At 44.6% G+C, this 25,703-nt stretch overlaps 1 protein-coding gene across 2 annotated transcripts in view; it reads left to right on the top strand.

Annotated features, from left to right (window-relative positions):
* The window catches only part of LOC125750029 (teneurin-1-like), a 190,753-nt gene that overhangs the window by 129,999 nt on the left and 35,051 nt on the right, over positions 1 to 25,703 (top strand). For both annotated transcript variants that reach the window (XM_049027261.1, XM_049027259.1), the window contains exons 14-22: positions 35 to 181; positions 5,756 to 5,972; positions 6,863 to 6,982; positions 7,186 to 7,447; positions 9,492 to 9,759; positions 12,966 to 13,109; positions 13,603 to 13,852; positions 14,662 to 14,682; positions 16,478 to 16,710. In XM_049027261.1, coding sequence (XP_048883218.1) covers positions 35 to 181; positions 5,756 to 5,972; positions 6,863 to 6,982; positions 7,186 to 7,447; positions 9,492 to 9,759; positions 12,966 to 13,109; positions 13,603 to 13,852; positions 14,662 to 14,682; positions 16,478 to 16,710 — 1,662 coding nt within the window. The remainder of the gene's footprint in view (positions 1 to 34; positions 182 to 5,755; positions 5,973 to 6,862; positions 6,983 to 7,185; positions 7,448 to 9,491; positions 9,760 to 12,965; positions 13,110 to 13,602; positions 13,853 to 14,661; positions 14,683 to 16,477; positions 16,711 to 25,703) is intronic.

The following is a 25,703-nucleotide window of genomic DNA, read 5'->3' as shown; positions in this document are numbered from 1 at the left end:
GGGGATTGTGACGGGTGCCGTACGTGTGTTTTAGACGGATGCCCGGGCCTGTGTAACGGTAACGGACGGTGTACCCTGGAGCAGAACGGGTGGCACTGCGCATGCCAGGCTGGTTGGAGTGGAGCGGGCTGCAACGTTGTCATGGAGACGGAATGCGACGACAACGTCGACAACGACGGAGGTAGAGTCGGCGCGCCAACCCGCCCTGCCCCCTCATCCCTACCCTCGCCGTCTGTTTCAGTGTCTGAATCATCACTGTGTAGGGGGTGTTTGAGGGTGCCCCCAGCTGCACGGGGTTCGTGAGTCTCGACAAAAACACCGGCGCCGTGGGAACAGCATCACTGCGATCTTCCTCCTCCTCCTCTCAAAGTAGCTTAATGCCTCTGATGCGTTTCTGCCCTGCTGAGATAACGCACAAGCTTTTTGGAGGCAAAAAAATGTTCCCTCGAAATGAAAACAGCCTACTTTTTTCCACTTTGCTGTTAAAATATATTGTGAAAAATACATTTTAGAGAAAAAAAAGAGACTGATTGATGGAAAGAAAAGAAAAAACTAACTTTATTATATATCATCTGAGCCATTTCACTTAACCGAAAACATGACTTAATACCCGTGTTTCTACCTGGGATGTACTTCCTTTCTATATCTTAGCCATCTCTAGTGGAGAAACTATTTGCGTTTCCATTTCCTCCTTTTTTATCTTAAAGTGGTTTGTAGAGGAATATGCACATATTGCCCTCAAAAGGAGACAATTACAAAAACATCGCAGAATGTGAACTGAACTGAAAGGCATTTGATGACAGAAGATTTAAATGTCATTTACTCACCTGGTAACCGTGAATAAGAGAACAGAAATCCAATTTAGATTCTTTTGAATAAGAAGGCGTGAGGAAAATGCCGTTGCCTCCAGAACAAACTACAAATTAAAAGTTAGCAAAGATTGAATTGGCAGCAGGGATAGCAATGGGGCAAATTTCTCTTAAAAAATAATGAAAATGGCCAAGACTGTCGCAGCCACTAGGCTTATAAACCCTGTGTTTAGTGTCTGTAGCTTATTAGTCATGCTTATCTTTATTTTAGCTTGGTACTGTATGAGAAACATCTCCTGACTACGTTTGGTCATTGCATACGGTGTTTCTGTGATGGTACTTCGCGTGAGTCAAGGTTATCGTTAAACAAAATTGGCGGGAAATGGCAATTTATTCAAAAAGGGGGCAAAACCAATGTACAAATCTTGTGTACAAAAAAAAATGCTGAACGCTAAAGCTAAATCGAAACAGGTCACACGGGTAACTAAAGCTACCTTAAGAATGAACAACTTGACTAAAGTTAGCTGACCTGATATGTAAACTGAATCCAAGCACATTTCACAGCAAGCCAGGTGGGAAGTGAGACAGCTAGCTTTGAACCGGCCAGATGCGTTCGCACAATCAAGACAAAACACTCAGCTGTTTCCAAATTACTCACCTGCAGCATCTACGTCCGAATAAGACCCACATTTTAATCCTCATCTGATTGAGACCTCATTAAATATGCCATTTGTATACCGAATGAGGCCTCATTAAGACTGCAGTTAGTAAAACTAAATGGCAATTAATGACCTTACACAAATAAAGTGATTAAGAGATAATGAAGTTTCCAGCCAGCTGTACGTTGCTGACTTTATAAATCTTGCGCCCGTCATTAGAAAGGCAGGCGTCGAGGGGCAGTATTTTGAGGTGTGTGTTGTTTTGAAGTTTATATTGCTATCCGTAGCTCAGCCGGATGTCGTCCTGGTATATCGTGAGGTCTCCTGAGGTCGCGATGGACCGGCAGACACGCACAGCTGGGCCCGGGTGTTCTCTTGTCAGCCTCCTGCCGAACCTCCGCAATCTGCTGCCCCCCACGTGCCCTCAGTTAATGAAACACAGCTGGCCCTGATTTGATAGTTGACTCTGGGCTTTAAACTGGGTCAGCTGGGCGGCCGTGCCAGGTCTCAGAGGATTGCTGTGTTGCTGGTTTGCATCCAGTCCCTTCTAGGTGTTTTATTGTACGTTTTATGTGTGTGTATGTATACATGTATGTATGTATAAACTCAGGTGCCTCAAACCTTTCCATGTGACCTAATTGCCCCCCACAACCTCCCAAAGTAAACCTTTAATATGTGGATGAAGCTCGTCACTTGTGGGAGTTTTATATAAAAATGTTGGGGGGGGCAGAAAAAATGATTGGTTCAGAGAGATAACAAATCAGACTCTAGAGGAGGTGGGTCCAAGCAGCTAGAGAAGACAGGACCAAGACATCTGATTGGTTGGTCCCCCCTCCTTTATTGCATGGATCCACCATCTCTACAATCTAATTGGTTATCTTTCTGAATTAATCATTTTTCATTCATTTTCATCTAAACATTTTTGTGTAAGTAAAACTCCCATGAGCAAGTTTGTCAATAGGATCAAATCATCCCCACATTCCCTTTGCAAATTTCCCCCATGAAATCACACAGAAAATTCAAATAAATAAATAACAGGATTACATAAAATATGGCACCTTATGCCTATATATTTTAATTTATGTAAAGGAGACAGGCTACAAGGGTGGGGTGTCAAAAGCTTTCTGAGTTTGCTTCTGTAGTTTCCCTATGAAGTCATAACTCTGTAGTCTTATAATAGCACATTTTGAACATCACAAAACGATGTAGCTTTTCCCACTTGATATTCCCTGCTAGTTTTGTTTCCTGTCATTGTTAGAAACCAAACATGTTTCATGAAACCAATTCTTTCTATATGGCATCACTTTCTTTTTTTAATCATTTTTTTAAGTGTCAGGCTTATACATGTCCCGAGAAAGTAAATAGTCTGGGTCTGCTTATATTATAATTGCATTTAACCCCTTGGTAGCAATGACCTAAAACATGTTTGCTCAGCCGCCAGCTATGTCCTAATTTTCATTCGTTATAATCTTTTACAAATAAGCCAGGCCCAGAGTTAATATTAAGCCTAAGAAGTTGGAGGCCTAATTTATTTAGGAAAACTTTGTTGTGAACTGGAGGAAAAAAAAATGTAATTAGATTTTGAACTGGGGGCAGGGTTATCGTGTGAAGCAGGAATGTAACGAGCGTTATGGTTCTGCATGGTGTTCTTTAGGGTATCAGAGCGCCTGTGATACTTTAAATACAACACAGGCTCTGCTTTCCGCAAGAACTGTCGGGTTTTATTCAATCGTTAAATGAAAATGACCGGGGGGGGGAATCAGGTCTTTCCAGGACTTGTTTAACATTTTTCTGTTTAACATGCAACTACCTATTAATTGACAGCTAAAATAAATGACAATGAAACATTCTGCCTTCAAACAATTTCCATTCGCATTTAGATTTGTATGTAAGTGACTCGTTGTTAATTTGGTTGTTTTTGTGTCTATGTTAATGCAACGTTCCACTTAAGCAAATGGAAATCCATCAAGAAACTGACATGCACGACCATCAGCTAACGAAAAACAGGCATTATTTGTCAAAGTTATAATGTTCCAGACCACAATGCACAATTCTGTCAGGACTGGGGAAGAAAAGACAGCTGGTTGGATGGAAAGTTCTACAACTAGATGGATGGTTCTTCAATTCTATGGAAAGTTCTATAATTTGATGAAAGGTTCTGTAGTTTACTGGAATGTTCTACATATTAGCTTTATCCATGAGGAAAAACTTATAAGATGATATGAGCACTGACACTGCTGACACTTATTAGCGATCGGATTCATTTTACTGTCTCCACCCCCCCCCCGTCTTTTACCTTCGTCACCCCTTCAGTTGTGCATGAACGTGTAAAACTAGCGCCATTCCTTGAACATGCTCATATTTTGAGTGAACTGAACAATCAGTTTGCAGCTAATAAATGTGAGCATGAGGGTTGTTCTCACTGGTGAGAGTGAACGACGCTGATCACACCGGAAGTAACAATAATAATTACTTGCTGAAAATGAACTTTCATATTGTGATGTCAAACACCATGTATTAGCCTACGCTGCCTTAGAATTGCGCTTTTGGATATGATTATGTGGTGATTTTATCATGATCAGCGTTGATGTGCTCTGATGCACTAGTCGTGACGCTAATGACTTGTTTATATCAATAAAATAGACTCCAAGAGCTTTCAAATGGTACGTGATGCTAGTGATATATTAATTGCTGATGAAAAATTTCACTTTGGATTCAACCTATTATATATATATATATAATAGCACCCAGAAGTAATGGGCCGATTTGGATGTAACTTGGTACACGTGCAGACCAGCGCTGGATATGTAAGTGATTTGATTTGCAAGGAGCTGACATGTCTAGTCACCAGGCACAGAGGCACATTAGACAGCATTATCAGCACTTGACAGAGTTTGATAGGGTCGTATTGTGGGTTTGCATGAGGCCGGATGGTCGTATCGTGCAATTGGCCAGCATGTGGGGCATGCAGATGTCACAGTCACCTGATGCTGGAGCCAATGGGCACGTAAGGGCATCCACACACGTCGTGAAGGTTCCGGTCACCCAAGACAGACCAGACGAAGGACGGATCGTCGTATTGTGCGCCAAGCATTACAGAATCCCATGACATCTACGCCTGCCATACAGACACAGGTGCTGGCATCAGCTGGACTGTGGGTTCACTGTTCCACACGTCGGCTGCTGTTAACACCAGCGCAGAGACGGTTGCATTTGGGGTGGTGCTGTTACCAGGAGGCATGGACTGATGATGAGTGGCGTCGTACCATGTTCAGCGATGAATCTCGATTCTGCCGTACCACGGATGACCGTCATGTGCGCATATGGTGGTGCCGAGGGGAAAGCACCAATCCTGCCGATGTTGTGACATCATGGTGTGGGAACCATATGGTATGACATCATGGTTTGGGGAGCCATAGGGTATGACATCATGGTGTGGGGAGCCATAGGGTATGACATCATGGTGTGGGGAGCCATAGGGTATGACTTCCGATCATCTCTGGTAGTGATTCGGGGGACCCTGATGACACAGAGCTACGTCAGTGACATCCTACGTCTGCATGTCTTACTCCTCCTGAGTCAGCACCCTGGTTCTTGGTGTTTCAACAAGATAACGCCCATCCACACATGGCACGTGTCTCTACGCACTGACTGCGTCATGTTGAGGTCCTCCCGTGGCCAGCCAGGTCCCCCGATCTTTCCCCAGTCCAACATGTGTGAGATCAGCTCGGACTTCAACTCAGACCCAGTGCCAATCTGCAGGATCTCGAGGGCCAGTTACAGCAGCTGGGGGCCGATTTGCCACAGGAGGGGGTACAGTGGCTGTACGCCACACCGTGTCCAGGCCCGGGGGGGGTGCCACACCTTACTGACATGGGACCAGCACTGTGCCCATACTGCCAACTCTGTTGTCCTTTTGATCTGATATTATAATCATTGCGATACAGTCACATGACCTTTCACCACGTGCAGATTCATTTCAATTCCACCACTCCGTCTGGGTGCTTAACTTTTTTTGTCACTGTGTGCATGTGTGTGTGTGTGTGTATATATATATATATATATATATATATATATATATATGTGTGATGATCTTATATGACGCAAACGAACACATAGCTGGCCCGATTTTCTTTGTAGAAGTTGCTCTTTCTGCAAATAAGGCTGGAGAGCCCTGTTTTACGCATTGTGTTGTTTATATGACCAGTTTATTGTTGCAAAATACCAAGAGGACTGTTTGTGACCAACTCTGCTGTATGTGTGTGTGTGTGTGTGTCTGTGTTTTAGATGGATTAATGGATTGTGTTGACCCGGACTGCTGCCAGCAAGCCAGCTGTTATAGTGGTCCTCTGTGTCAGGGGTCCCCAGACCCGGTGGACCTCATCCAGCAGAGCCAGACCCCTTTTGTGCCTCTGCCCCCCCTCCTCTTCTTCGACCGCGTTCGCTTCCTGGTGGGCAAGGCCAGCACCCATGTCCTTCCCGGGGACATTCCGTTCGACAGCAGGTACGTCCTGCGCAGCGGTGCGTCCGACTGCCCAGGGAATTGTTTTTCATTGTGTATTTCTTTTAGGGGGGGGGGGGGGGGTGCCGCATCGCTATAGGAACTCTGCTGTATCAGTTTGGGTTGCCACATTATCATAGGAGGTAAACTGCTCACCGGGTATTTTTAGCCATCGACTGGAAGTGTGCTCTTCCATCGTTCTTCAGTCGTCTCCTACGCTCATCTGTGACTGTTCAGCTCGGTCTCAACTTTTTGTGAACCCGCGGCTGTTACTCCCATCTGGTACATAGATGGGTCACTGGTTCTTCATGTCTACCTCATGCTCTCTACGATGGCTGTGTGGTTTGTCCTTATGGTCCAAATCCAATAAAATGAATGTTAACACCCAATAGCTGCCCTCATGCAGACATGTAAATCTTTGGATTTGTTAATATATTGTAATTGCTCACGCTATGCTGGTGCTGTGGTAGCTGAGACCTTGTTCTTAAAGACCCCCGAAACGGCTGCTTTATGTCATATTCAGCTAGGATGCCGTTCAATCTTTCACTCATCATTTCCCATCATGCATTATGCCCGAAGCCTTTAATTGCCTTGCAAGGAGAGAAGCTTGTCTGTTGAAAGGTCTAATAGAAGGCTACAAAAGGATTGAAATGCATAAATTGCTTAATTAATTAGAGTCTTAATTAAAGTCCAAGTCGTATACATTATCACGTACTTATAAGATCTCATTTGTGGAATATGCAAATGCATTTGCTAATAGCACAGTACATGACTAATTAAAAATCTTAGTTCATGATAATTGCGAAGCTCTGCAATTCGTGAGATCGCCTTCCCAGCCGGCCTTTTCGGCCTCGCCGGTCCGTTCCATTACCTGTTCCGTCTCTGACCGGCAGGCGGACCTCAGTAATACGGGGTCAGGTGGTGGCGCTGGATGGGAGTCCGCTGGTTGGGGTCAACGTCAGCTTCCTGCAGCACCCGGAGTACGGGTTCACAGTCAGCCGCCAGGATGGGAGGTGAGCCGAGGCCGCTGTTCACATGTAGGCCATCCTGTGACCTGTCGCTTCCCATTCTTCTGCTTTCTGTGTGACCTGGAAAATTTTTGAATATTTTTAAGGGAAAAATCTGTGCTATCATCTACATATGTGATATATTCACTATTCTTCACTAAATCAATGTTAATTTTTATTATGGATTCATATTTCCTTCTTTTTTATAGTTTTGACCTACTGGCCGCTGGGGGAATTGCAGTCACGCTCGTCTTTCAACGTGCCCCCTTCCCTAGCAAGAGGAAGACCGTCTGGTTGCCCTGGAACCAGTTTGTCGTATTGGATAAGGTCACACTCGACCAGGAGGATGTCCCTCCCCCGGCCTGCGATGCCAAGAGCTTTGCCAGCCCATACCCCGTGGTCCTGCCTTCCCCTCTCACCAGGTTTGCTGGAGCCTGTGTGGAGAGGGGCCCAACCGTCCCAGAGCTGCAGGTACCAAGGGGGCCCTGTCACTGACGCTCACCGTGGCTGCCAGTGTTGAAAACATGCCTGCGAATCAGACTTGGATATAAAGAGCTAATTTAAAAGTGTGATATATATATATATATATATATATATATATATATATATCCATCCACCCACCCACCTATCCTGGGCAGGGGGGCTAGATCCAAGCCAGCACAAGGCTGGAGAGCAGCCTGGATGGGATTCCAGGGTTTGATGCAGGATTCAAAAATATTAGTAGAAAGATTAAACATTCATAATAATATGTCAGTTCCTGTGCATGCCTAGCGAGCAGCACACTGCAATCGTCCTCCTGCGTATGCCACCATTGTTATCCTCATTGTTTATCTCATGTGTCATACCGAATACCAGACTTTGTCCTTCGGTCACATTGCAGCATGTTTAAATAGCAGTATAATAATCATTGATGTTTGTGTGGAGAGCATGTCTGTATGAAAGGAGTAAAGTGTAAGGAAAGTGCTACAATTGTGTTTAAGTTTTTGTAGAGTAACATTCAATCATTAGGAAAATTCTGCTATCTGCAGATGCCGACGTTCCCGGATGCGTATTCCCGTATTTTGATCGCCGGTTGAGCTGCCTTTTCATTCCCGCTTCCTCAGTCTTCCTGCTTGTTTGCTGGGTTCTTGCGTGTCGTATCGAGGAGCTTCTTCTTGCACTAATTATCTGCTCGCGTGCACCATCCACACATCTGCCATCTGCTCGTCCTGTTCCAGCGCCCCAGACGTCGGGGCCTGACAAACGCGTGTTGTGCAGCCAGTGCTACTTGCGCGAAAGGCCGGGACGCGCGGGCGAGTCGCGACGGCAGCAAAGACGGGGGCTTTCGTCGGAGACGCTCGAGTGGCGATTAGAGAAGACGGATGTTTTTTGAGCCAGCGCTAAGTCTCAAGCCAGATGAGCTGTATCTTTGTCAGGTTGAGAGATGCTCTTGCCACAATAAAAAAAAAAATAGCGCTCCTACAGGGTTGTGGGGTCAAATCCCACACTTGCTCTGCATGTATGGAGTTTATTCAGTTTCCTTGTTCATTACAGACTTCCACCCACAGCCCAGATGTCTCGAAATTACTAATAGCTTGTATGTGTGTGTGTGTGTGTGTTCTGTGCGATGGACTGGCATCCCATTAAGAGTATGCCCTGTCCTGCCTGGGATGAGCTCCAGGCCCACACAGCCCTGAATTGAATGGATACGAAAAAAATGGATGGATATGAAAAAAAAACAATGAAAAAGTAATAGATATTACAAAAATAAAAAGTGCTTGACAGTTAAATAGATAAGAGTCGCATGCAGTCGGAACAAAGTCCAGCCTGCGTGTTTTTTTTTTTTTTGGCCCTTGTGATGTACTCTGAGCGGATTAGGCGGATGGGAGGGCATTTCCGCACTGTCCCTGGGCCAAGTCTCTCCTCATTTAAACATGACTATCCTGGCCTGCAGGGGTCCTCAGTCAGTGGGGAGCATTGCTGACTCGACAGCGCCGGTGGGTAGGTCCCTACTACGGCTAATAAGCGGGCAGGGGAAGATGGCTCTTCCCGCATCAACACACAGCTCACGTTTACCAGGGGACGGCGCCGACCCGCATCACACGTGAGGGGGGGAAGGATATAGAATGAGATTCAGCGTGAACAGACAGGGGGGCACTGCGGTTCGAGAGCAGGGAAGAGGGCAGGGGGCACTGAACAAAAGTGCCTTTCACAGAATGAAGAATAATCGATTTAATCAATGTTAGTTATTCGTTAAACCCCAGCAAGAACATGAAATGTATGTTTTATTCCGGGCAGGTGGCAGTAAAGCACGGCGGCGTCAGCAGAGCATTCTGACAGCATCTTTGCTTGTTTGTGTTTGCTGACGTCATCCTCTGTGGGGAGAACCACGGGCATCTCTCTCACCGCCTGGGTGTTGACAGCCTTAGCCACTGGGCCTCAGCGAGCCGCCTGTAGTCCTGTGGTCACTGGTGTGAATGGTGACGGTTGCCCCCCCCCCCCCCCTCACCCACTGTCTCATCGCTGCCACCTGTAGGCCGTGCAGGAGAACATCGCCATTCCAGGCAGCTTCGTGAAGTTGAGCTACCTGAGCACGCGCACGCCAGGCTACAGGTCCCTGCTGAGGATCATCCTGACACACTCGGTCCTCCCGGTGGGCCTGACCAAGGTGCACGTGTCTGCCGCTGTCGAGGGACGCCTCTTCCAGAAGTGGTTCACCGCTGCCCCCTGGCTAGTGTACGTGCTTCCCTGGAACAAGACCGACATCTATGGCCAGAAGGTGTCCGGCCTCACAGAAGCCGTTGGTACGTCCATCCGTCTCCCCGTCGCACCCTGCTGTTTAATGACGCCTTGCAGTGTGAAGTCATAATTTCCCCCGAAAGCAGTTTGCGAACTGGAATTCATTTAATTTATTTACTAAGTAATCGAGCGCTCTGGTGGATGGGCTGACTGTGTAACACTGAACCGGCCGGGGATAATTACTCCCGACGATATCAGCGTGACACGCTTTCTCCCGAGGCGCTGCTCCGCGGCAGGATTTCATATAACTTATCAGCCGCCAGTTAAATCTGACGCTTTTTATTCTCAGCTGCGTCCCCCCATCGTATTAATTATGGAAAACCTATTTGCAATTATAAAGTTCTTTGATTAGCGTTTTGCTGGGGCGCTTGATTGACACCGTCGTGTTAGGCGTCGTACGACGCAAAAGCTGTTGACGTGAGCGGGCTTTAAGTGCTCTTTGAGTGTAGCCTTTCTGCCCGTTGTGTACAGACGAAGGAGTTTTATTAATGGAGAGCAAAGGATATCTTGTTTCACTCCCACCCCCCCCATTCTTGTTTTATAAAGTCCTCTGATTAATTTAAGAGCTCTCGTACGTAACGATACGGCCTCCACCCAAACTGAAAAGAGAGCCGGCGCTGTGATTGTGTCTGTTAGCAGGAAACTATAAAAGGGCTTATTTTACGTTAACTCTCCGTGTGCTCATGAAGTCACGCCTGCCTCTCGCACAGATCATGTGGCCTTACTAACAGGTGCACCAATTTCCCTGGGCTTTATATGTACCGGACACTTTTATCCATTGCAATATACAGTAGATTGAAGGTTTACCCTTCATGTATGCATTTAGGGATTCGAATCCACAACTTTTGCATTGTTAGTATGCTGCGCTACTTGTTGAGCTAGAGGAGCATGAGCCTTGCTGGTGCTTCTGAGACAGTATGACAGCCTTGGCATTTGACCGGCACTGAGGCTTGGTTTTCACCTGGATTTGTTTACCTGTAGATCAGGTTTGTACTTGAGTAAGAGAGCCAGACCTTTTTATACGCTCAGCACATAAAATAATATACACAAAAATCCTATATGCGGCACGTTGGATGATTTATGAATGCAAACTGATGTTATATACATGTTTTGTTACTATAGAGCAGCGTTTCTCAATCTGTTCCTTGGGGACCCACAGCCAGTCCATGTTATCCCTCCTTCTGAGCTCCCTGCCAGACAGTCCAAATTGGAGCTTGGAGGAAGCAAAACCGTGGACCGGCTGTGGTCGGACTGTGAAGCACTGATTGGGAAACAATGCTTTAAAGGCAACGAGTTGGATTAAATATTCCGAACTGCTTGTGTTGAAGGATAATTCCCTTTACATGTGCGGAGAAATAAGCAGCATCAACCCAACATTAAGTTATGCTAAACAGTTTACAAGCGTTTTATTTTAAGTCACACTTACATTAACTGACACTTGCCTTCACGGGGTACAAATGTACGAGCAGAAATGCTTCGCTTGCGTGTTTTTGCAAATGAAAAATCCAGACAGTCTGAAGAATCGAAGGTGACTCGACAATTTTCCCTAGTGAGTAATTTTGCTGGCAGTCTGGCATTTGGAACAAGGTAGTCGGCGGAATCTGAACGGTTCCCATCAGCAGCAAGTGATTTGCCGGGTGTAGAAGTCCGCCAGGTGAATTGCCGGTATGCCGTTCCGGTTCGACCATGATGGTTTAGCATGACTGGACTCAGGGCCGGCTTTACCTTCGCAGGGACTCTAGGCAAAGCTTTACTTGGGACCCCCCAGTAAGAAAATTGATGATCATTTCACTTCCTCTGCTACACAGGTAATTCTAGGACGCTAGGCTATTGACTGTTCTGCCTTTAGCTAGAGCCGGTCCTGACTGGACCGGAGCTTTGAACAGATCCTTTGTGAAATGTGCAAAACAAATATTAAGTTGCTTTTTCTGCGATATTTGGGAGAGAAATTCTGTGGCAAAAATGTTTTGTTTTTGGAAGATGAGAAGAGATAGAAAGTAGCTGAATAACCAGAAGTAGTACAGCAGCAGGGCGGCTGCCCAGTGTTTCGTGCTCTGCGCTGTTATGTGGCGCCGTGTTTGAGCGACAGCCGGAGTGTTTGTGAGGTAGCTTTGGTCATGCATTAATCTCCATTAATCTCCACCTTCTGGCTGTGTTAGCCAAACAGAATCGCATAAAATGCATTTTAAAATGCATTAGCGATTTATTTTGAGGCATCTCTAAATGACTCTGCATCCTGCCATCTATCAAATGAAATGCCATTGTTAGTAGAACATGGTGATGTTTTATATGTGGTGCTTTTTAAGTTATTGCGATTATTTTTGCTGTTTTCGGCCAATGACCAAAAAGGCTATAAATATATTATATGAGTCATGTATGTGGTCTCTGGTCCATTTTGGCTTCTGGAAATAATTGTATTAATCATTCTCATTTGGGCATGAATATCTGCTTAGATTGTGAGTCACACGCAGGGCCGAGAGCTTTCATAAGGACCGACGCCCATGTTTTTAACCCCTGAAATTAAAACGCATCCACGTCCCAGCCTTGGCACACACCCCCTCCACACGTGTACGAATTCCAAAACCGTATCTCATTTCGAAGGCCAAGGCCGAGAGCCAGATCTATCAAGATGACAGCAGCGGGACACTTCGGCTGCAACCTGAAACCCAGTGTGTCCTGCAGGCATTTGTAATCCTGTAACCATGGGAGAGAGCCACCAGCGGGGGCTGTGATCAGGGAACGGGCTCCTGGGAACTCAAACCTGACAGTACACAGACCTGCTGTCGCCCCGCGACGCAGCCGTGCCGGGGTCACCCTGGATAGGCGGGAAACGCCCCCCGAGTTCAGCACTTCATGCGTTAGGTCTGCTTACTTCAGACATCGTGACTAGCAGCTTGTTTTTGTTTTTCTCTGGGGCTGTGCTGGGTTCTCTGAGTCCCAGCATGCAGTTGGGGTATCAGGGCATCTGCGGTAGACAAAATGCTTTTTATTGTCTTACCGCAGGACAAGAAGCTTCTCTCGTTAAAAATATTCCCTGTTGCTGTGGTCTCCCATGTCATTGAAGAGAGTTGGAACTGTGTTGTAATCTCAGATTTTTATGCGATATTAAATTGGCGCCCCGCCCGCAGCTTATACCTCTCCCCTGCATTACCCAAACATGCGATTAAACAGAACCCCCCCCGCCGGCGATGGCCTCATCTTTTCGTTTCAGTTTCCGTGGGGTATGAGTACGAGAGCTGCCCAGGCTTCATCCTGTGGGAGAAGAGAACGGCTCTCCTGCAAGGGTTCGAGATGACAGGCTCGAACCTGGGGGGATGGTCCCTGGACAAGCACCACATCCTGAACTTGCAGAGCGGTATGTTTGCTCTCACCCCCAGTCCATTTGTTTTATCGTTATGTGAACAGAGAGACGCTTTCAGTTTGGCACAGTGTTCTTTCACATAACTGGTTATGACCAAAGAAGCCGGGACTGTATAATTCAGTCAAAGACTCACCTCTGACACATTCTTATGTTTCTTGTATCTTTAGCCATTTCCTTGCCGCTGTATCCAAGACAGCGTTGACCTTGAGGAACAAGGCTTGGTTTTTGCTCGACATGAGCTTTTCTGTTAAATTCTTTTACTATAATATTCCGTCTCTCTCTTTGTTTTTTTTAGCACGAACTTCCTTCCTTTTAAATACAGCACCAGCAAACAATAAGATAATTTACAGAAGAGTGCGCCGTAATTTAAAAGCGGCTGAATTGCGGCCCTGCTGTTATCGTCTCTGTGTTATGCATATGCTAATGATACATCTCTCATTTTCCAGTTTTTTTTCAGCATTTATGACCGCAATTCTTGTACCGGCAGGAATCCTGCACAAAGGGAACGGCGAGAACATTTTCATATCCCAGCAGCCTCCGGTCATCACCACGGTGATGGGTAATGGGAACTATCGCACCATTCCTTGTCCCAGCTGCAACGGCCCCGCGTTGGAACAAAAGCTCTTCGCTCCCGTAGCTGTAGCCTGTGGCTCCGACGGGAGTGTGTATGTCGGCGATTTTAACTTCGTCCGCCGCATCCTCCCCAACGGCTTCTCCGTCAACATCCTCGAGCTCAGGTACCGTCACTTGCCGGACCTTCCCTACGTCACACGTGTTTCTGGAGTCAGGAAAGAGCTTAACGATTTTTTTCATCTTCTTTCCCGACATAAAATCGATTTGTTGTGCCGTCCCTAAAATTACCCCCGTCGTTTAACTTCACAGATATGAAATTAAATGCGATTTGAAGCAACGTCGCTATTGAGAATAGATCGATTTTACTTTACTCATAAAGCTTTAACACAGTGTTAAAAAAAAATAAACATGATTTTTATTTTTGGTTTTTTTTGCCCAATACTGCCATGTTTAATGGATGAAATATTTTTTGCATTTTGCTTTTCTCTCTGTACATACAAAGTGTGGCGACTTTGATTGTTAAGTAGCTACAGTAGCAGCAAAGTTCAGTTTTTAACCAATTAAAACATACAGAGGTAGCTCCTTAATTGACTCCTATGACAGGTCTTTGAGCCAAGTATCTCAAGAGCAGGTTCCTTTGGCTTAACGAGATCTCTCTAATCCCACCCTTCGCCCACAAGCACGTTTTTGTCATCGATTCCATCTGCTTTCTGCTGAGGTCCGGTTGAGTTGGGGGTGGGTGCAAGGATCAACCTGTACATAAGCTCAGGGAAGACTTTGAATGCCACTTAAAAGTAAAAACAAAAGGTGCCGTTTCGCTCGCGAGTAAGCGATCATGGTAATGAATCCCAGTGGGTCACCGACAGACAGATCTTATTTCATGTGAAGGAATTTGTGTTTTTTCCTGTGAATAAATTATCTTTTCATCTTAATATTTTCTCTGTTTTTCTTTCCTTGGGTGTGATGCCACCAGGAACAGGGACATCAGGCACAGGTAAGAGGTCACGCTCCTCCGCTGCTTGCTGGGGTTGTCTGTCCATGGGTCGATAGCATCCTGGTTAAAGAAACATTTTATTTTGTACCCTTTCCCCAGCAAAACGATTTTCTCATGCTCTTTAAAAAGGGCGAATGGACGGCTGTCGATATCGAGGTCTATCGACCCAAAATTCGGACGGGCCAGGATTAGGAACGTTGTCGTGTCGCTAAAGGAAGGCAGGGTGGTCTTTGGGAGTGCACTGCATATCTGAGACAAAGCTGGACTTTAATGTGTGTTTAGGGAAGGCAGGGCCCCCCACGGCGGGAGGGCATGATAACACAGTGGGTCTGGCTGACCTTGGATCCTGACAGATGAAATCTGCTCCACAGGAAAACAAGGTGCCAGACCGCAGTAGGTGTCAATGCAGAGTGCAGAACCGAAAAGATCCGAATCGCCCGCTTTATTTATTTATTTATTTATTTTCTTCTCGAAATGCTTTTATTTCATTGTTTTTTTTTGTTTTTTCTAGTCCACTGTGATTTTCAGCCTGTCGGTGCCACGTGATGTGACCTAAGGCTCTGCCACATTGTTTTTCCACCTTTTACCGTCTGCTTTATTACACGTAGTTAAACGGCTCGAGAAAAGGTTGTTATCAGGAGGATAAAACATGCGGAACACAAAGACATACTGCAGGAGGCGAAGGACACGGCTGGACCCGTGGGTTCACATCTGCCGCTCGTATCCGTAGCTTTTAAAGCCGCATTTTGTGTTATTATTTTATCTGCACATCCTTAAAATGATATTACTGCTCAAATCAAATCAAAAATAGCAACAAAAAAAAAAACTGCAATTTTCGAGCCATTTCTTCTATTTATGAACTAAGAAGATTTTACAGCTTATATGTTCACCTGTTGGGGGTGGGAGGGGCTTAATACGTACTGTAGCGGTTTATGTGAAGAATCCTTGTGGGATTTTAGCCAGCAGCCTTTAGTCAAAATCAACTTTTTTCACAACAGCCGCATAGCCTGAACGTTTATTTTAGTCACCGTTCAATTTTTCTTAGCCATGATAGGGCCATTAAAGGAGGTAAATGTGCCTGGGCCATTATTATAATAAGTCTACGGGGTATGTCATAGTGTGTCCTGCGCTACCTCTAATTAGTCCTACGTATGTGTGCATGTATGGAGTGTGTCCTTTCCGTCAACATCCCCTGTACAAGGCCAGGCAGATAGATATTAATAGGCTTGGTAATTGCATAAAATGCATGTGACACTGGGGAGGAGTAATAATGAATTATGATGCGAACGCTGAAATTAATTTCTTTTCCGCGATTACGGCCAGGTCCCTCACAATTAGCAGGAACCTGAAGTAAATAGATATGTGTAAGAAAGAGAAATGAGTTTATTTCTTCTCCCAACCCACTTAATGTTCGTTAATGCGCAGCCGTATGTGCAGGCTAGGGAATATCTCCTAATGGACCTAATTGGGAGACAAGGCACCCGTGGCGGTGATGAATTCCGTACAGGGGGCCTTGTTCCCTGTATCTCTGAATGCCTCGTTGCCATATTCCATTTATTTCACTTCTCGGAGGCAACGCAAGAAACCGCAGTGTTGCGATATATAATAAAGCCCGGATCGACTGTTAAGCGTTTGGCAATAAAGCATATGTCCTCTGCAATGTCCGTCAAGCGATAAGCTAGCATCACCGTGCATCTCAATAACAAAATACTGCGAATGAATGTATATGATAATTGTATGCACGTTAGTTTTTAGAGTGGTTTTTGCCAACACCGGATGGTTCTGTGTCACACAGCACCAGCCCGGCTCATAAGTACTATCTGGCCATGGACCCGATGAACGAGGCCTTGTACCTGTCGGACACCAGCAGCAGGAGGGTCTACCGGCTGAAGACTCTCATAGAACCCAAGGACTTGGCCAAGAACCTGGAGGTGGTAGCGGGAACAGGGGAACAGTGTCTGCCCTTCGACCAGAGCCACTGTGGGGATGGGGGCAAAGCCTCCGAGGCCTCACTCAACAATCCCAGAGGTAAGTCCTCCTGTGCCGTGGCCCCAGCTGCCCCACCTCTCTATGTCACTTCCTGCATCTGGGTTACACACTTCCTGTGTTTGGCCTTGACTGGGTTCATCCTGGGATAACTTCTTCTGCATTTGACGAATGAGTTTTAATTTTAAATTTAAATTTTTAAGTTCTGCTCTCTTTTTTTACTAGCATGTCTAGAGGTCAGAACTGTTCCTGCTGTGCTTCCTCCATGAGAAACGCATTAACTGCACCCCCGGTCACAACTAACATTTATGAGAGACAGCATGGCTTACATAGTGTTCAGAGGATTCTGCTGTATGGCAGAGTGAAGTGGACCGACTCAAAGCTACTGATTTGGCATTTATTGTTGTAGGTTGTCTACTCTTTGGACTTTTAATTATAATTGTAGCATGTAATTCGCACTTTGTCGCATTGTGTCTTACCAGCTAAGTTAAAGCTCTCTTAAATGGGCGACTTTTCTGTCATTATTATGATCAGACGTTTATCTTGCTGATGCTTTATTTGATCATGCTGTGTCTGTAGGCGGAAAAGTCATTTTCTGATTCCGGTAAAAGGTTGCCAGGGAATTCTAGGCTTCTTAAAAACAGGATAATGCAACAGAAAAGCAAACATTCATGCATTTACATCCATCCTCCAACCACTTACCTTAGACAGAGTCCTGGAGCCTATCCCAAGTGACACGGGGCAGCGGCAAGGACAGACAGGCAGACAGACAGACAGACAGACAGACAGACACACAGGCAGACAGATAGATAGATAGATAGATAGATAGATAGATAGATAGATAGATAGATAGATAGATAGATAGATGGATAGATAGATAGATGGATGGATGGATGGATGGATGGATGGATGGATGGATGGATGGATGGATGGATGGACAGACAGCTACGGATATGACAGACAGACAGATACAAACTTACATACGTACATCCTGAATGAAATGACAGGCACTATAGCAGCATCTGAAAGTTCTAGTTCCTGATGGCATTAGCATAGCTGTGCTTCCACCGGGTGTGAGGCAACGACGCTCTTCAGAACGATGCTGATGCACCAGGCTTTGTAGGTACCATTCTTTGAATACGCCACCCCACAAAAGCCCTGCAACAACGTACTCGGTATAGCAGGACCATCCAAGGTCACATGATGAATGGTGTTTAACTGGCCAAGCGCTAACCGCGGGCAAGTCCCTCGCTCGTGGACCTAGATTAGTGATTCTAGGTAAAACTTTTAGAGCGCGCGCGATGCCTTCAGTCATCGGAGGCCCTAAAAAATTCATCACGTTCATCCGCCCACCAGTGGGAGAGTAATCAATCTTTAAGACCTGCTGTCTGAATCCTACCCTTGCGCTTACTGGCTCTACTGCACTTTATAAATTAGTAAACCTCATAATGAGAAAACGTTTTCTTTTTTTTTTCCGGTGAAAAATTGAGAGCTTATCTATTAGTCGCCAGCTGCTTTGAACACATCCATGTCGCAGATAATGATCCTGGGCATGAAAACAAATCTCGTGCTTCCCTGTTTTGGTACGCTAACCACCCGACGTCAGATCCATCACCTCGAGACCGTAGTGCGCCCCCTGCCTTCAGAGTGTGAAAACACTGGTTTTTGAAGCGATATGAAATACTGTTTACATAATATTGTACGCTATCCACTGAAGAATTCATTTTCGTCCGTTGGATGTAATAAAATGCCACAGAACATTCTCAATTTTCATAGGGTAGCAAACATATAAATATAACTGCAGGCGGAGATTAACATGGTCCAATACTATGGCATAAATAGACACTTTGGCCAGAAATGTTCCATTAGAATGTCTGTAAATGAATGTGTTGTAAGTACGGAAGGACTTTGTGTTTGTATGACTTTATAATTTCCACTTTACTCTATAAGGGACTGGAGACTTTGGGCAGTACAGCACCACAATAAGTCCAACCTGTGTCTTTTTTTCTCGTCTGAGTAGCGGAAGGAATATAGCACCAAATTTCATGATTCTTAGTGATATACAAGAGTAATTATAGCCTGCTGAAATTTGATTGCCTGTTGTTAACTATGTTTGATGAGCAGACAAACTTTTATTATATGATTTCTTGGGACATCTGGCCACAAACACACATACAAAACTTCATGTCTTTATGTCCAGTGGTTTCCAAGTTAAATACTATTTTGGGTTATAGTACATGCATTGGTTCAGTTTTATGAAATTCGGAGAGTCATCTTGGAATGTCACACCAACTAAACTTAGCAAGTTTGGTGAGACTTGGATGTGCTGTTGATGAGAAATAGCTCATTATGTGCAGACAGGCCACGTCCAAGAAACTAATTGGTCTGTAGCATCGGAACAATTACTGTGATCGAAATCCTACAGACGGCTTTTTCTCTAAATGGTCTCAAGATGTTGCAGTTCAAAATTTGTGCGAATCGGATTAACAGTTTAAGTTTAAAAAAAAGTCGATTTTGTGCATTTTGCAAATTAACTAAAGATATAAGGGGCAGAGTTTGGTGATCTTAATAGGAAATATGACTGCCCGCAACCAAGGAATGTGCAGAAAAGAGAATTTACTTTGTGTGACCCATAGTTCAGATAATATGGGCCAAAATGTGCAACACATCACTATAGCATCACCATTAGGCTGACTGGTATCTAAAATTTCACGATTCTAGGTCATATGTGTGGATAGTTATAGTCTGTTGAAATCTGATTGGCTATCATAAGCCATGTTTAATGAGTATATGAACAATTATTAAATGATTATCTGCCCATAAATATATATATATACAATATTTCTTCTTCTATTGTCCAATGGTTTCTGAGTTATAAGCTATTTTGAATTTTAGCGCCCTCTATTGGGTGATTTTTATGAAATTTGGTGAGTGGCTTCAGATTATCGTACTAGTTACACATAGCACGTTTGGTGAGAACTGGATGTTCAGTTGATGAGAAGTTGGTCATTAAGTGCAAAACGTCCATGCCTGTAGCATTGCAACGATTTGCCTGATCGAAATCCTACAGAGAGCTTTTTTATCTGCATGATGCTGCAGGTCAGATTTTTTGAGATTCACCTGAACGGTCTAGAACGAGTTCGAAAAAAGTAGATTATGCAAATTAGCAAAAAAAATCTACGTAGGCAGAGCTTCATAGTCCCATTTGCAGTATTTTTTGACATGAGCCAGGGAATGTCTGGAAAAATAATTATTTTGTTTGTCTGACTCATGGTTCTGGAGATATATGCCAAAATGTAAAACATTGGGCTGTAGCGCCACCATCAGGCCGATGGGTATGATTTTGCTTGCCTGAGTAGTGGGGGGGATTCTGCACCACTCTACTAAATTTGGTGTTTCTACGCTTTATGGTCTCTGCTCTCCATATCATTTTAGTGCAGAATAATAATAATAATAATAATAATAAGAGAAGAAGAAGAAAAAAATCCTAACAAATAAAACAGGACTCCAGTGCAGCATGCTTAGACCACTGCTTTTATTTCCTATCTCATTTTCCCCTTATGGTCAATTAACAGAATTCTAATTAATTACGGCAAAGGGAAAAAAGCAGTCCGTTACACATAACTAAATTTTTAGTGGAACTGAGTATAAACAAAAATCATTTATTTACAGCCCTTGAATCATTAGTCTTTAAAGTTCGAAACATTTTTAAGAGGGAAATTCCAGTGTCTGAACTCCTCCGACCTGAATTTCCAGGAGCCGTCTGAGGAAGACGCGAGCAGATAAATGAGCCCAGGTTTCTCGGCGTGTCGTGTGGTGACTGCAGGAGTGCCGGGGGGTTATTAGCGTTTGATATTATGTCATCCCCCTCCTGGTATCTGGCACGAACTGAACGGGGAGCGGCTCCGTTAGCAGCCTGCAAGGCCGCTCTCCACGGAAACCGCCCCTGAGTCTGCCCCGCCCACGTCGGCGGTGTGGCGGGGCCCCAGAGGTCGCTATCCTTTATCGGCTGATGACTCTCAGCCTCCACAGATCCCCTTTCATCTGGGCCCCCTATCACTGACTCATTCCATTACAGCATGACAGCAGATGCCTTAAGCCACAACCATGAAAGAGAATGAGCTTCATGAGAGCAGCCACGGAGGGTGGGGGTGTATAGGCTGTGGTGACAGAAGGCTGCTAAGACATGTGATGGCACAAGGGATGCAGGTGTCCCCACTGTGGGTATATTCGGCGGTCAATAGCTTGTACCGCAACAACGCGTTGGGGATCTGAAGGACCAGTTGATTGTGGATCATCTTTGCGGATCTGCTTGTCTCTCTCTATAGTCGTCATACTGCCAATAATAGTTTGCAGGTCTGACCAGCCCCAGCAACAGTCAGTGTCGTCACTGAAGCCCCCAATGAAGATGCTTTAACAACATTGCTATCAGCTCAAGAACTGAGGCTAAGCCCCAGATATCTCAAAAGCCTGCCAACAGTACTGACAACAGTTAACCATCGCCTCTGCTCAAGCCAAATGTCTCCCCCATTTCTGATCCCCTGTTTACTGGATCGTGTGTTTATGCGAAGGGGACGCCGGCCAAAAAAACAGGCCCGTGTTGTAACCTCTTTTTGCGGTATGCAAACACATCATTTGTAAAGCCTCTGCACATTCATCCGAGGGACGCAAGATCACTTAGTGACTCATTAGGTTCATAACAAATCATTACGGTAAAACTCTGTTTTACTCACAGTCGCACTATCAATCCTCCAGCTCCGAGCAGCTGGTCAGTTTATGAAAATGTAGCGAAGCACCTGCGAGTCGCTGGGGCCGCTGATTGCATGTAAATGTTGCCTTCATGAGTTTCAGACGAAGCCCCTGTCAAGTCCGAAAAGCCTCTGCACCCGTTCAATGGATGCTGATTTCGTAATTAAGCTGTGGATGGAAATTGCTGCACTTCATCCCAACTCGAATTCACTGCCTCCAGAGCGATCAGGCCCCTAAATCTCAAAGGGGTTCATTTCTACATTGTTAACCATTGATTCGGTTGATTTTATGTATTTAACTTTTAACCCCCGAAAAATTGGTTTTAAGTCTGAGAACGGCTATAAAGATGTGGTGAAAATGCTCACCTTCCCGGCTGCTTGTGTATCTATCATCCTCGGCTGACTTGAGAGTTTTTGTATTTTTCCTGGACATGAAATGTAATTTTGCCTTGATTTTCTTAACTCGGTCAGGTAGGTATTGATGGATCTCCAAAACATGCAAGCCGGGGGCTATTTGCTGCTCTGGCCTTAAAGAGCCCATGGAAAGACGTGCAAGAGAAATTCAATAAGCGGCAGTTTGGCTTGTCATCTGACTATGCGTTGACTTAGCAATGATTGATGGCACAGACCGGCTAATGCATTAAAGTAGAGTTGTACATTTTACTTTTCGGCTAATTGTTATAGCATCATTGGAGGGATGATTAAGGGACTGTGTCCACTGAATCTGCGCGGCAAACCTGCGAGACACGGCGTGTGGGAGGGGACATCTTTGCTGTGAAATGGGACGTTGGTGACTTGTGCGTCACCTGCTCTAGGCTAGCTAAAAGTGATAGCTTGCTAAGTGCAGGTAGCTTGCCATATACTCTCGCTAAGGTGGTTACGTAAGTGTGAGGTGGATGGGGGCGGACTGATTAGTTCCACCTGTGCCTCATTTCCTGCAGCAAGTGGTGTGTTCCGTTTCGATAACACTAGTCCCCCAATAATCCAGACCGCAGTCTGGAGGTAGATGTGCTAGCTTCACGCTACCATTTTTCTTTTTGCCATCTCATTGCTGAATAATGTCAGTCCAGTTCCTCTGAAAAGACCAGAAATCCCCCAAATAAGGTTCCTAGTACCTGCCGAGTTAAGCATCATGTACGTCTGTTGGCCGGCTCAACTGTTTCACAAACACAAAATAACATTTCTGCCTGATACTGAGCTAGAACATTCGATTAAAGTGTGGCAACAAAGAGACCACAAGCAAAGGTTCGGGTTAAGGGAAATATATATTTATTTTCCGTTAGATTATTAGTTTTTCTCCTCAGCAGACGAGACGTCTGCGGTCCTGCGTCCTTGTTGATGGCCTCTCTCGCTCGTTTTCCATCCTCCGCGTTTGATCCTTGTTTGTTCGCCTCCGCTTCCCACCTCTTAGTCCGTTTAATTGGCTGACCGAAAGTGACATTTTCGACTCGGGGGCACGCACACAAAAAAAGAGGTGTCACAACAATGAAGAGGAAAAGGGAAAACACCTCATCGACGCGCTGGGCTTGGTTCTGGTGAGCCGCGACTTCTGACCTGGGATTCGAGAGAAATCCGTTCTTTTTTCCCCCTTCAGCTCTCATTAAAAAGCAACATGCGGGGGCCAGATTATGAAGGATGAGATTGGCTCATGCTTCGCTAAATCAAGCAGTGAATCAATTAAGGATGCTGGAGGGAGCTATTCAGTCACTGTCTCACTAGTCACTCGTCTCCCTTTATCAGTCTGTCTGGCTCCCTGATTGACAGGCAAGTGGGAAATAATGTAAACAGATGCTTTTTGATTTGCTCTTGTTTTTGTTTTGCTCTATTTTCTTTGCCAAATGGGCCAATAAGAAGAGTTTGTGATTTTTTATTTTTTTTTTTGTATTTGTGTCAGGGATTTCATCGGTAAATTCACTCTCTAATAAAGGATTCAAGGATTTTTATTTCCAAGGTATACAGTCAGAGTAGAATCTGCCATGAAATGAAAGATGGTAAACTCCACCATAATAAAAATTGTCATACATAGTAACGAAGTAAACTAGCCATAGGTTGCATGGAATGTACGATTTCCTGATTATTCGATTTTCCCAATGAAGATGTCCTGGTTTTGTATAAACTTATTGTGTTTCTTTGTTTGGATTTTTTTTCACTAATAAATGAACTGTAAAAATTCAGAGCCCTCGGCTGTTTGTCGCACATAGGATCAAACGTATGATAAACGGAAGCTTCCTGAGGGAATGCGGGGAGATGGCAGCGGCCCCAGCAGGCGTGCATGAGAGCCCAGGTGGGGAGCCGCACTGATGCCATACTGCGGCTGGGGGCTGGGGGGGGGAGGGGATGCGTCTCTCGGGCGGTCCGCCCTTTGGCACTCTCCCAGAAAGGCCTCAGGAGCCTGACAGGTACCAGGATGTGATAAGTGCGGTACAGATGATGGGGTCACCTTCTCACCTTGGTAATGTGGTCCCTGCCCCCCCCTTTTGAAGGCTGGCATTTGAACTTGTGCGGTGGATTCAGGGATCATAAATAGCAGCATTATAGTTTGGCCCCTACAAGCTGACCCCCCTTTAAGGTTTAACCCTTTATTTGCTATTTTCACAAGTACATTGGAATTCTTATTCTGTACATATTCTATCTTTCACTCCTTCGAGACTTACAGGCATACCTCCAGGCGAGGGCAAAGCTTGCGGGTTTAAGCACAGGGTCAGGCATTTATCCATCACCCTTGGAGCATGTCAGATGGTTAAGAGCCTTGCTGAAGTGTTCAAATGGAGTTGTGACCATTCTGCCAAGGATTGGATTCAAACCAGCAACCTTCTGGTCACAGACATAGAAACTGATGAGCCACATATCACCTCCCAAATGTTAAAATTTCCATCTGTTCTAGGGGCACCTTACATGACAGAGATCTTAGCCCACTAAACACTAAAAATTCCGAAATATATACCTTTCATTTTGCAAAACCCATTATGAATTCTTATTGTTTGTTACAGATGAGGTATCTTGCATCTTTTTTGCTTAACTGCTATCTAAACTTGCCGATCCCTGAATCTCTGAGTTCCCGCTCTCCACAGTTAGTTTGAAGTCAGTTGGAAAAGCAAAAGGGAAAATAAGTAATTAATAAGGAGATGCTGCAAGTTAGCAAAACAAAGAAGCAGATGGCCAACCGTTACCAAAAAACAAATCTATTGAAGCAAATGAACAAATATCATATTTGTCAGAATTAATCAAACTTAATTGTGGCTTACTGTTCACAAGTTCATTAAGCTTTTTCGGCCGTTTTAAAATACAGATGTTTCCCCCACCCTCTTTCAAGACTTTCATAAAAGCACAAGATTGATATACTGTCCGTTAATTGTTTTTCATTTTAAATGTTTGATGAATGAATTTCCTGCTGTGTCGGTGTTAGCATACCAATTGACCTCGGAGCCAGTCACAGTTGAGCCTTTGATCGGTACTATAGCAATGCAATGATATTTTCCAGCTGTTATAATAGCAAATCTCAATACGTGTCATTATCTTGTATTATCCCTCCAGTCATTTTCCATAAACACTTATCGAGTGGAGGGTCAAGGAGGATCTGAAAAAGTTATTCAGTCACAGGCAGCATTCTGTACGGGCGATTCAGAGACGGCTATTCGCCTCGCTACAACTGTTCAGAGAGGAAACACGGAAATGAGGCAGATAAATTATCAGATGTAATCACACCTGCTCATCAAAAAACTTTGGAAAAAAAGATTAGGGATTAGTTGTACGTTTTAAGGCTGCGCTTTGAAAAATAAAGTTGTGTGTTATTCTTTTCATTTTGAGAGACATTCACCTATCAGTGCTTTCATCTGCGTATGAACAAAATTATATTTTGAAGGATTTACACATGAAATAAGATGGCTTATGGAAAACGGTACTCTGTACTTGAAAACTCATTACCAGTCTCCAGCCGTGTGATTGCAAGTGAATGAGTGATCAGAATGAGCATTAAGTTAAGGATAGCAGTTACTTCAAACTTTTTTTTTTAGTTTGCATTTTAATGTGATTTAATTGTATTATTAATAAACCCAGAAAATAAATGTCAGAGTAAGAAATTACAAGTAAAAATGGTTTAAATGCTTATTACCAGTAGCGGACCGGTAGTATCTACTTTTGCTGTTGAGTGCAGTACATAAAGAAAGGTTATTTATATTTGTTTTATTTTGAAATTGATAGAAATATTACAGTATACTTTCTGTGTGCTGTCTGAGGGAATAAAAGTGAATCAACTTTTTTGTTTTAAGGGTGGCCAAGTATTTATTT

Source organism: Brienomyrus brachyistius, chromosome 10 (assembly GCF_023856365.1).
Source record: "Brienomyrus brachyistius isolate T26 chromosome 10, BBRACH_0.4, whole genome shotgun sequence".
Taxonomy (NCBI): Eukaryota; Metazoa; Chordata; class Actinopteri; order Osteoglossiformes; family Mormyridae; genus Brienomyrus; species Brienomyrus brachyistius.
Note: the sequence above shows the minus strand (reverse complement) of the source record. Positions and strands in the feature narration are given on the sequence as shown.